Source organism: Pongo abelii, chromosome 14, assembly GCF_028885655.2.
Source record: "Pongo abelii isolate AG06213 chromosome 14, NHGRI_mPonAbe1-v2.0_pri, whole genome shotgun sequence".
Taxonomy (NCBI): domain Eukaryota; kingdom Metazoa; phylum Chordata; class Mammalia; order Primates; family Hominidae; genus Pongo; species Pongo abelii.
In genome coordinates, this window is record NC_071999.2 from 28,577,347 (window position 1) to 28,589,902 (window position 12,556).

A 12,556-nucleotide genomic window follows, 5' to 3' on the forward strand; every position below is an offset into this window, starting at 1 on the left:
AGACAAAAGATAACAAATGTTGGCAAGGATATGGAGAAAAGGGAACCCTTATACAGTTAGTGGGAATGTAAATTAGTACAGCCATTATGGGAAACAGTATAAATTATTTGTTGTGAATATTTTCGAGAAGGTAACTGAATGGGTTAACTCAGTTAAATGCTGAAATACGTCTATTCAATAGATTAATTTGGTTTTAGAATATTAAAATTCTGGCTTGGTGTTATTCTATTAATCCCACTCTTATGTTGGGAATAAATATGTTATATGTTTCTATTCAATAATTTGGTTTTAGAATATTAATATTTTGGCTTGGTGTTATTCTATTAATCCCACTCTTATGTTGGGAATAAATATGTTATATGCTTAACAACAACAAAGAAACCTAACTTTGACCATGGATTTGATTTCAGGTGCACAGGGCTAAGGGCAGCTTGCAGGTTAGCTCTGTGACTGCGTAGTTCTACATTCTTTCTCTGATCTGCTGCTGCTATTTGATCTCTGAATTTCTCTTTAGTTTTGGTGAAACTTTCTAAAAGACATTCACTGTGGGTCAGATGCAATTTATAAAAATTGTGTATTCAAGAAGGGAGCCCTGTTTATCTCATTTCTCATCTGTTTAGATGATTTTAGAGCACTAGAAAGGCACTGGTAGAGAGGCAGGCAGAGGGCAAACCTCCAAAGCCATTAAGGTTTTGTTGTAATTCATAGGAAGCTATTAAAGGGTTCCAAACAAAGGATTTAAACAACCTAAATTGAATGTTAAGAAGCCATTTCTGGCTGCTCTACTTGGGGGTTCTTGGTAAGTGCTAAGAAATGAACAAATGTGGTATAATCATCTGTCAGTGTATTTCTCACTGGCCCTGATTTATCCAAGATTAATTCAGTTTCTGGGATTACCAAAGGCATCTCTGATGAAACTCAAGACCCACATTAAATATCCACATTATGGCCCAAGATGAACACCTATGCAACGAGATTGTCATTATTCAAATTACAGTACAGCTATCCTAGAGGAAAAAGAGGCTTGCTACATGCTAGAGTAGCATTAAGCATGGAGAGAAACGTGAAGGTTTAAAGGAGAAAGTGCTTCTAAAGCTGACCCAGGAAGGATAAGGAGAATACGGGCCGGACGTGGTGGCTCACGCCTGTAATCTTAGCACTTTGGGAGGCCTAAGGCGGGCAGACTGCCTGAGCTCAGGAGTTTGATTTCGAGAGCAGCCTGTGCAACACAGTGAAACCCAGTCAATACTAAAATACAAAAAATCAGCTGGGCGTGGTGGCGTGTGCCTGTAGTCCCAGTTACTGGGGAGGCTGAGACAGGAGAATTGCTTGAACCCGGAGGCCAAGGTTGCAGTGAGCCGAAATCTCGCCATTGCACTCCAGCCTGGGCGACAGAGCAAGACTCCATTTCTAAAAAAAAGAAAAAAAAAGAGAGAATATGAATTGATGAAGAGTGAACAGTAGGTATTCCAGATGAGGGGAATAGGGAATAATACTCACAAAACTGTAGAAGAGTCAACATGTTACATGAGAATATTGGCTTGATTAGTACTCAGTTCCATCATGGATTAGTAGTGGAAACTATTGGGTGAGTAGTAGAATGGGGGTAATTTAGGGAAGCAGTACTTTTCTCTCGAAGACAACAAATTACAAAGATTTTTTAGCAGAAGTGAGCCTTTCAACAGAATACTTACTTCACAGTTTCTATTTACCCACACACAGTGTAGAGAGAAAAGAAAATGAGGAATATGGGCAGGCTTTATTCTTAGCAGCAAAAGGCAACCGTGCCACCTCCAGATGTTTTGTTTGAAATACACCTGCCACCTTTCTACTAGACTACTTCATTCCTTGCTCACAAAACGTCTCATGCATTCTACTGCTTAAAGAGTAAAGTCCAAACTCCTCAGCCTGACACTCGAGATTCTCCGAAATTCTTCCCTGACATACCTCTCCAAAGAAGCTTACTTTAAGGAAACTCAATACTCTGGCTAAATGGTCTTTAAATTCTCAAGAAGTCACTGTGTCTTCCATCTACCTTTCCTCGCATCTACCTTCCCTCGCTTATGTGTTCTTTATTCTTGGAATCCCTTAGCTCTTGTTTACTCCTGTAAGTACTACCTAGGTTGTAAGGTCTAGGACAAACCCTATATCCTCCACGAAGACTTCATACCACCGTAGACCATATTGACTTCATTTCTTCATTGCTTTTTGTGAACTATGCTTGGGCAAGTTGCTTCAACTCTTTTTTTTTTTTTTTTTTGAGACGGAGTCTCGCTCTGTCGCCCAGACTGGGGTGCAGTGGTACGATCTCGGCTCACTGCAAGCTCCGCCTCCCGGGTTCACGCCATTCTCCTGCCTCAGCCTCCCGAGTAGCTGGAACTACAGGCGCTCGTCACGAGTAGCTGGAACTACAGGCGCTCCCCACCACGTCTGGCTAATTTTTTTTTTTTCTTTTGTATTTTTAGTAGAGACGGGGTTTCACCATGTTAGCCAGGATGGTCTCAATCTCCTGACCTCGTGATCTGCCCACCTCGGCCTCCCATAGTGCTCGGATTACAGGCGTGAGCCACCGCGCCGGGCCCAGAAGTCAGTAATTCTTCTTGTCTCTAACACACGTCCGGCACATAACACATAACAGTTATTTTGGCGGAAGTTACTGGGTTTTTTTAAGGAGTTATATACCTCTCAAGCAGAAACCTGTTAGTTCACAAATTCTTAGCATCCCCAACCACTCTTGGCACGCTACCGTGTATATTATTAGGCTCAACAGCAGTTAGTAATGATGAACACTCCTTAATTCGAAAGCGTTCACTGAATCTACCCCAACGATAGCTGCTGATTAGCTTCTCCACTCCAGCTGCTATTAGCTAAGCCCTGGATGCCCGAAGCACACAGGTTTAGGGCTTCTGGCCCTGACACGTAATAGGGAAAGGGGATTGCTTCAATACAAATGATTATTTATAAAGTCACTCACAATGTAAGTAATAATATGCGAAATTTTAATCTGTGATGACTAAAAGCGCTTAAGTGGTGACTCCTTGGGTAGAACGTAATAACCAACGGTCCTTAACGGCCACAAGGCGCCCCTTCTAGGAGTGGTACCTCCCAGGATAACGGAAAACTGCCCCAGCCCCATCAGGAGCGAGCTTGGGGGCGGGCTTTAATCTCCCGGCCCACTGTTTGGCTATCTGCAGGTGCTGGCCTCCAATGATTGGTTGCTGCCGCGAGGGCCGCCGGGACCCGCACTCGGTGGTTGTTCGAGAAGAAAGAGACAGCGATGGCGGCAGAGGCTTCGAAGACTGGGCCTTCCCGGTCTTCCTACCAGCGGATGGGGAGGAAGAGTCAGCCCTGGGGTGCCGCTGAAATCCAGTGCACCAGGTGTGGAAGGAGGGTATCCAGAGCATCCGGTGAGGAGCCCAAGGGCCCACCTAGCAGGGAGGCAGCCTGGAGGGAGCGCTGGGGGCCAGGTGAGCTGGTGGGCGCGTGAGGCTTGGTCAGCTGTATCCAATCCTGGTGTCACCGGAAACTGCGTCACAGGCTTCCCGCGAGCTGCAGCTAACCCCTAAGAGGGCCGTGCTTGAGTTGGTTAGGGCAGCACCTGCCCCTTTGACGGCTTTCTCCACTTACCCATCCAGGCCTCACCGACCCTCCAGCCGGGAGGATGGGGGCCCGGGTGGCTTTAATCTACCCCTCACAAGGCAGGTTAGCGGGTTCATGCAAAAGTAGACATAAAATGTAGCCCATTGTTTTGTCATCAAGAAGGAACGAAACTTGATTTTCTCGTGTAGTTTTTGTTGTAGGAGTAACAAGTAGACCATTGTGAAATGGTTTTGGATTTTGTTGTTGTTGTTGTTGTTAGCATTTTTTTGTTTCTGTGGGGTTTTTGTTTGTTTGTTTGTTTTTTACATTATGGCTCACACTGGCCTAAAACACTGTTTGGAAAATGATAGTTTCTTTTGTGCACCTTGTGGGGGGTGTGTGTGTGGGTGTGTGTTGGTCTTTATACGTGAAGGGAAAAATACACTGCAGTATTATTGGTCTGTTCACCTACAATCTACTCAAGTGATCACAGGTTCAAGTTATTTATTATTATTTTTTTCTTTGAGACGGAGTCTCGCTCTGTAGCCCAGGCTGGAGTGCACTGGCGCGATCTCGGCTCACTGCAAGCTCCGCCTCCCAGGTTCACACCGTTCTCCTGCCTCAGCCTCTGGAGTAGCTGGGACTACAGGCGCCCGCCACCACGCCAGGCTAATTTTTTGTATATTTAGTAGAGACGGGGTTTCACCGTGTTAGCCAGGATGGTCTCGATCTCCTGACCTCGTGATCCGCCCGTCTTGGCCTCCCAAAGTGCTGGGATTACAGGTGTGAGCCACCGTGCCCGGCCGGTTCAAGTTATTTTAATGTAACTTAAAATACCTTAGTGTGCTCTTAATACAGATGAGTTGTTGAATCTCAATTCCTGGAGCTACTGAAAATTCGTATTACCTGGTGTAACGTTTATACTTTCAAAAGTTAAGGTCATTCGATCAGTTTTCTCAGTCTTGTCAAGATGGACTCTGTGAGATGTGAGCCTCTGCAGAAAAAGTTAGTTGTGATTTCAGTGGAGAACCAAGTTTCTCCTACTTGGGGTTTAGATCACTGCTACCGTTACGTAGAAAATTTCCATTTTTGAATGAAATTAAAATTACGGAATAAAGTTCAAGAACACAACCTTTTAAAATGAGTACTTCTTCCATACATTAGTATTATAATACTTAGAAAAACTAAATTGGAAAAGTAGTGGTTATCTATATAGAATCCTGAAAGTGCTTTTTAAGCTGTAATTTACCACAAGTTATTTTGAGTTATTCAGTATCAGAAATTTTATAATAACAGTTAAGTGTTTTTATTTCTTTGGCAATATTATCTCTGGAAGTTAAATAGGGTTTTAAAATTTAGCATGGTTGTAAGCAAGTTTCAGGTATTTCAGTAGGATAGGAGACTTGTAAAGTTTTTAAAAAATAAAATTAATGCAAGGCCGGGCACAGTGGCTCACGCCTGTAGTCCCAGCATTTTGGGAGGCCGAGGTGGGCGGATCACTTGAGGTCGGGAGATCAAGACCAGCCTAGGCAACATGGTGAAATCCCATCTCTACTAAAAATACAAAAAAATAAGCTAGGCATGCTGACGCACACCTGTAATCTCAGCTACTCCGGAGGCCGAGGCAGGAGAATAGCATGAACTCAGGAGGCAGAGTTGGCAGTGAACCGAGATTGTGGTCCGTCTCAGAATGAATGAATGAATGGATGAACAAATAAATAAATGAATAAAATTAATGCAATTATAATTCAGCAAGAACTCTATAATTATTTTGCTAGTAAAAGATGACTGATTTTTATTTAGTTTTTTTCCCTTTTCAGTTTTCTTGCAAAACTTTAAAAATGACAACCTTTTGAAATTATATAGCTAAAACAAATGTTATTTATTATAAACTTCATATTCTTAGAGCATTTAATCATGATGTTAGGTTTTCAATCAAGTTACGATATTTCCTTTCATAAATGCTAAGTTTGTGAAAATGTGAGTTGTAGGTATGTGATAATAGTAGCATCTGGCTTCTGGCCTTGCCAATGTCTTAAATGATTCTAACAGCACGGTCTTGCCAGTGTCTCATTTTGGCCCTTCCTGACCTCTTCACAGGATGGGAAATATAAAGTAGTAGAGGGCAGTATGATCAATCAGAAAGAATGTTAGACTTGGAAACAGAACTAGATAGGAGTCTGGATTATACCATTTAGTTAACCAAATCTCCAAAATGCTATTTCATCTCCAGCCTACTTAACTGTGATATTTACAAATAACAAATAAAATGTGTCAGAGCACTTTGTATAAGATATGGCAGATTCAAAGTATTCTAGGTACAAAATAGCTATCTGAATTAATGCAAATGCTATTACATAGCTCTTCTTGGTTTTTCTTTTTGATTTTTCTCCCTCCTGACCTGAATAGTTGGTTACTCCTGATTTATATTCAATAAGTCAACCATTTCAAACTGTAGTAGCTATCTTTTCCTGTACAGTAGGATCCTCTTTGGATTTCCCTTTGATCAGTGTTGCCCATTCAACATTAACACACTGTGGGCAGTTTAATCACAATAGAATTTCTTCAGTAAAATTAGCCGGGTGTGTTGGGACACACCTGTAGTCCCAGCTACTTGGGAGGCTGAGGTAGGAGGATCACTTGAGCCCAAGAAGTGGAGGCTGCAGTGAGCTGGTGCCACTACACTCCAGCTTGGGCGACACAGCAAGACCTTGTCTCAGTAATAATCATCATCATCAAAATAATAATTAAGAATTTCATCAATAGGGCACCATTGTGAACTTCAATGTGGACATGCTTTTTGTGAACTATGCTTGTTAATGACTGAAGAATGCACCACAATTATATGCCCTGATTGTGAGGTAAGTGTTATAATTTTTCGGATGAAACATATCACAACCTAATGTTAATGGTAAAAATACTACAGTAGTAAAACGTACTTCTAGTTAGAAACTAAAAACTTGGCCGGGCGTGGTGGCTGACGCCTATAATCCCAGCACTTTTGGAGGCTGAGGCAGGCAGATCACCATATCAAGAGATCAAGACCACCCTGGCCAACATGGGGAAACCCCGTCTCTACTGAAAATACAAAAATTTGCTGGGCCTAGTGGTTCACACCTGTAGTCCCAGCTGCTCGGTAGCCTGAAGCAGGAGAATCACTTGAACCGGGCAGTGGAGGCTGCAGTGAGCCAAGATTGCACCACTGCACTCCAGTCTGGCAACAGAGCAAGACTCCGTCTCAAAAAAAAAACAAAAAAAACCCCTAAAATCTTGCGTTTTTGCTGCTGAATCTTTAAGCAAAGAAACCTAACAAAAGATAAAACTTTTTCTATCCATTTTATAATTGTGCAAAATGATCAGGAAAAATAAAAGGCTAAAGTCATACACTTATCGGCCTACATATTTTGATTCTTTGGCGACTTCTGTGGAAAATTATGTGTTTTGTTTATTTTAATGGTGTATATTCCTTTAAAAACCCTAGCCCCTGTTTTACCCACCAATCCATGCAACCACATTTTGAACTCCCGCCTGCCCCTCAACCTTTGTGTGTCATCAAATGTACATTTGGGAGATGCCATTCTACAACAAGATAGAGAAGCAAAACTACTGCCTAAAATTTTTACTTCAGAAGCCATTAAGACTAAAATCTACCCATAAGAATGAGAACAAATTAAGGATGTAAAATAAAATTTACTTGATATCCTATTCATTTAATACAAATGTAAGTGTAGTTCAGCTTATATAATATTGTTCCTGGAAAGTTGACTCAAGCTGTAAATTCCTTTTTTTTTTGAGATGGAGTCTCACTCTGTCCCCCAGGCTGGAGTGCAGTGACTCAATCTCAGCTCACTGCAACCTCCACCTCCCAGGTCCAAGTGATTCTCCTGCCTCAGCCTCCCAAGTAGCTGGGACTATAGGTGTGTGCCACCACGCCCGACTAATTTTTTGTATTTTTAGTAGAGAGGGGGGTTTCATCGTATTAGCCAGGATGGTCTCGATCTCCTGACCTCGTGATCTGCCCACTTTGGCCTCCCAAAGTGCTGGGATTACAGGCATGAGCCACTGCACCTGGCCAAGCTGTAAATTCTTAATGTTTTACTGGATAAATCAGGTGATAAGGCTTTGTATCATTTGTTCTCTGTGGAAGTGTGGCAGACCCTATGGAGGCATGAGACCTAGAATGCAATTCTCATTCTGTCAGTCTAGCCTGGGTTTCCTCATTTGTGAGATGGATATAATACCTGCTTTGTCTTATCTCCTAGGATTGCTAAGAATCAAATCTGAATTATGTAACAGTTCTCCATAAGCTTCTAGACTACTAAAATAACCCTTCATTATTTAGGTTTGAATGAACTGCCTTGCAAGTTAAATATGGTTAAAAAAAACCCAAACCATATATTGTAATTAATGAAAGTTTAAATTATAACAAAAAATTACGTATTAGTAGCTGCCTATTTTGTGGGAAATTCCTAACCTCTTCTCTCTTTTTTTTTTTTTTTTTTTTTGACATGGGGCTCCTTAGACGTGGCTGGATATGTGGGTAAGATGAAGTGAGCCCTCCTCCTGTGGTTGTGGTGGTAGATCCCTGATAGATTCAGTCTTGTGGGTGAAGATTAAGTGAAGGGAAAGGAAAGGAGCAGGCAGCTGGAACTGTCTGTGTCCATATCTGTCCTGTTCTAATATTAAAAAAAAGACTTGGCAAATGATTTCACATTTAATGTTCTTAAATCATTATACTTGTACTATTTTTGGGATTTTGGATAATGTGTAGGAGTGTTTATAATGTGTTTACAAATACTAATTTTGATTTTAAGGTTGTGATAAATCTATTTTGTATCATTGACTGGTTTTGCTCTAACTTTTACTTTTAGCGATAAGTGACCTGTCCCATCCTCCGTTCCTATTCTCCCATCCCCACACCCACCTACTGTTAGCCCAGGTAATTGACAAGTGACTATATTCACATTCTTCAGACACACTGGTGAGCTGGGCCCTATTAAAAGAAGTCATTCAAGAAACCTTCCTGAAATTGTTACCACTCTTTTTAAACTTTAGATTTGTATTATTACCTAATATTTATTTGGAATAAGGTATACAGAGAATGGAAGAATCTAGTTTAAATTTAGTGAAGTCTGAATTTATGGAATATTTGAGGAATGTAGTTTATTACATTTGAACAAGGTATCTGCTCTAAAAAGTTAAGATTTAGATTCCTGTATTCACGTTAGACTTATAATTTATCTTTAACTTCAGAGGCCTAGGTAATGCTGTTTACTTCAAATGTAAGCTTAAAATCCATTCAAGATTAATAGGTATCCTTTTGTTCTTATTTCTGAGTTTGGGTGAATGTGCATTTATTTGACAGTCTTTATTTTTGATAGTTGAATGGTTTTTGATAACATCTTCCTTCTCTGCTATTGATTGATGTTAATGGTTAATCTTTCTATAATTTTGCACAGCAAAATGACAGATTTTATTCAAGGATAGGATTATACCTAGGTGCTATTTTAGAAATACTGGCATTTTATTAACTTTTGGACCTGATTCTAAAATACATTGGGCCATGAAGAAAGGATAAATCATCCAATCAATAGATAATTCATATATACTAAAATCCCATGATTGGAAATATTAATATATAAAAATTAGAAATGTAAACTAGACAGAAATACAGATAATTGTATAATCTTGGATAGGAAAGCATTGATAAGCATATCAAATAGGAATCAGAAACTACAGAATAAATGCTTGTTAAATTTGACCACAGTTTTTCATTTACAAGCAACAAAAGCAGGCAAAACACCATCATAAATAAAATTTAAATGACAAGCTATAGGGATAAAAGAAAACCTTTATTATATATGTTACAAGTTAAGAGTCTTTCTGCAGTTTTTACTTAAAATCTTTTAAATTAGTTGTATTTAATACTTTCTTAAACTATCTGGAAGAAATGTCCTGCATCAAATCTGCTGATAATAGTATTAACCTCTTATGAAATGCTAAGCCAAAGTGTGATGAACTAGGAGGTATATAGAAATTAAGTTTTTAAACCCCAATTTTGGGGAAAAGGGACTTAAAATACCATTCAGCTCAGTGAGATTTGTTAAAAGTAACCTAATTAAACTAATAATACATGGCTACAAGTACATGGTTTTAAGTACATAATACTTGAAACCTTGAAAGAACATTCTCTTCCCCACCAAAGATGTACATTTCACAAAAATGGGACACTATAACAATTAGTAATCTGCTTTGTTTCTTTTAGCAACCTTCATCTGTTCTCATGAAAATAAGCACTATAATTTTCTTAACTAATCTCTTTATTGATAAACATTTAGTTTTAAAATTTTTTCACTATAATTGTGTACAATTCCTCAACCTCACCTCCATCAGTAGATTCTGCAATTTCTAACTCCAAAAGAAATTCATATTTTGGGCTTGTTATATTTGTTTTAGTGTTTTGGCATTTTGATGTAAAAAATGGCTGTTTCCTTGTTGTAAATTGTAATTCCCTCATGACCAGTGAAGTTGAGCAACTTTTCATATGTTTGACTTATCAGTGCCTCTTCTGTGTGGATCTTTAACAGCTCTTTTCAGACCGTTTGGATCTTTTCGTTTTGAATTGTCTTTTTCCTAACTTGTTGTTTGTTGTTGTTTGCTTTTTCTGGAGACAGGGTCTTGCTCTGTTGCCCCAGACTGGAGTGCAGTGATGTGATCACAGCTCACTGCAACCTCAACCTCTCCAGCTGAAGCAATCCTCCTAACTCATCCAGTCCAGTAGCAGCTGGGACTAAAGGGGAGTACCACTGCACACAGATAATTTTTTTTTTTTTTTTTTTTTTTGGAATAGGTGGATCCTTGCTATGTGGCTAGGCTAGGTCCTTGCTATGTTGCCTAGGCTGGTCCCACCTTAGCCTTCCAAAGTGCTGAGATTACAGGTGTTAGCCACTGTATCCAGCTTGTCTTTTTCCTAAGTTGTAAGAGTACTGTATGTGATAGCCGTATTAACATTTCATCCTGTGTAACTGTTTTCTCCCAGTCTCTCACTTTTGATTTTATTGCATTTAGCCATTCAGAAGTGTTTCTTAACTAGTCATTTTTACCTCTGCTTCATGAATTCTAGGTAGGGTTTTTTTTTTTTTCTGACTAGGCAGACCTTCCTAACTCAAAGTTATATGTATATATATCTTCAATACTTAACTTTTTTTAAAAAAGTATATGTTGGCTGAGCTCACGCCTGTAATCCCAGCACTTTGGGAGGCTGAGGTGGGTGGATCACATGAGGTCGGGAGTCGAGACCAGCCTGACCAAAATGGAGAAACCCTATCTCTACTAAAAATACCAAATTAGCCAGGCGTGGTGGCGCATGCCTGTAATCCCAGATACTCGGGAGGCTGAGGCAGGAAAATCACTTGAACCCAGGAGGCGGAGGCTGCAGTGAGCCGAGATCGCACTATTGCACTCCAGCCTGGGCAACAAGAGCGAAACTCCATCTGAAGAAAAAAAAGTGGAGGCAGTATATGTTTAATTATTTTATATGTTATGTGATGTAAGGTGCAGGTATACCTTTATTCTTCAGAATGATTGGCTGATTTTGTCATACCTTTTATTGAGTAATCCTTCCATTTAATTGAAATCCCACTTGTATTCTATATTAAGTTCTCATAGAGAGTTGGGTCTGTTTCAAGGCTTTGTTCTACTGATTTATTATGCTAGCACATAGTGTTTTAATTATTACAGTAGCGCTATAGTCTTATTAATTGGTGGAATAAATTTATGCTGAATTCTATGTTAAAGTTTTTGCAGTTCTTGTACAATATATTTTTCCATACGTATTTTAGAATTATATTAATTTCATATTAGATGATGTTAGGACATTCAGTCTTTGTCTCCAGGAACCTGGTTTGAGTCTCCATTTTTTTGTTGTTGTTGTTCTTGTTTTATGACCTCTAGCCAGGTGCGATTTTTTAAAAAGTTTTCTTTACTTAGAGCTTACAGTTTTCTTGTTAAATTTTCCTAAATAACTTCAATCAGCAGGAAAAGAAACAGCCCCATTAAAAAGTGGGCAAAAGACGTGAACAGACACTTTTTTTTTTTTTTCTTTTGAGACAGAGTTTCGCTGTGTCACCCAGGCTAGAGTGCAGTAGCACCATCTCAGCTCACTGCAAGCTCTGCCTCCCAGGTTCACGCCATTCTCCTGCCTCAGCCTCTCGAGTAGCTGGGACTACAGGTGCCCGCCACCACGCCCGGATAATTTTTTGTATTTTTAATAGAGATGGGGTTTCACCTTGTTAGGCAGGATGGTCTCGATCTCCTGACCTCATGATCTGCCCGCCTCAGCCTCCCAGGAGTGCTGGGATTACAGGCATGAGCCACCACCCCCGGTCATGAACAGACACTTCCTAAAAGACATACAACCAGCCAACAAACATGAAAAAATGCTCACATCACTTATCAGAGAAATGCAAATCAAAACCCACAATGAGATACCATCTCACACCAGAATGTCTATTATTAAAAAGTCAAAAACTAACAGATGTTGTCAAGGTTGTGGAGAAAAGAGAATGTTTATAGACTGTTGGTGGAAATGCAAATCAGGCCCTGTGGAAAGCAGTTTGGCGATTTCTCAAAGAACTAATAATAGAACAACCATTTGACTCAGCACTTCCATCACTGGGTACATACCCCAAGGAAAATAAATTATTCTGCCAAAAAGATACCTGTACTCATATGGTCATCACAGTATCATTCACAATAGCAAATACATGGAATCAACCTATGCGTCCCATCATTGGTGGGTTGAATAAAGAAAATGTTGTACATATACACCACAGAATACTATGCAGCCATTAAAAAGAATGAAATAATGTCGTTTGCAGCAACATGGATGCAGCTGAAGGCCATTATCCTAAGCAAATTAATGCAGAAACAGAAAACCAAGTACCACATTTTCACTTCAAGTGGGAGCTAAACATTG

At 39.8% G+C, this 12,556-nt stretch overlaps 1 protein-coding gene across 19 annotated transcripts in view; it reads left to right on the plus strand.

The window, feature by feature from the left end:
- Nucleotides 1–12,556, plus strand: part of LOC100434580 (RING finger protein 17) — a 144,786-nt gene that overhangs the window by 14,753 nt on the left and 117,477 nt on the right. For 15 of the 19 annotated variants that reach the window (XR_008512872.1, XR_008512873.1, XR_008512874.1 and 12 more), the window contains 3 exons: nt 2,466–2,586; nt 3,195–3,467; nt 6,346–6,440. Coding sequence is in view for 16 of the 19 variants with exons in the window: in XM_063714753.1 (XP_063570823.1) it covers nt 3,278–3,467; nt 6,346–6,440 (285 nt within the window). In the remaining 3 variants the exon portion in view is untranslated. Of the gene's footprint in view, nt 1–2,465; nt 2,587–2,985; nt 3,703–6,345; nt 6,441–12,556 lie in introns of those variants that run through there. The other 4 variants (XM_054529447.2, XM_054529451.1, XM_054529443.1 and 1 more) reach the window with 3 other exon arrangements.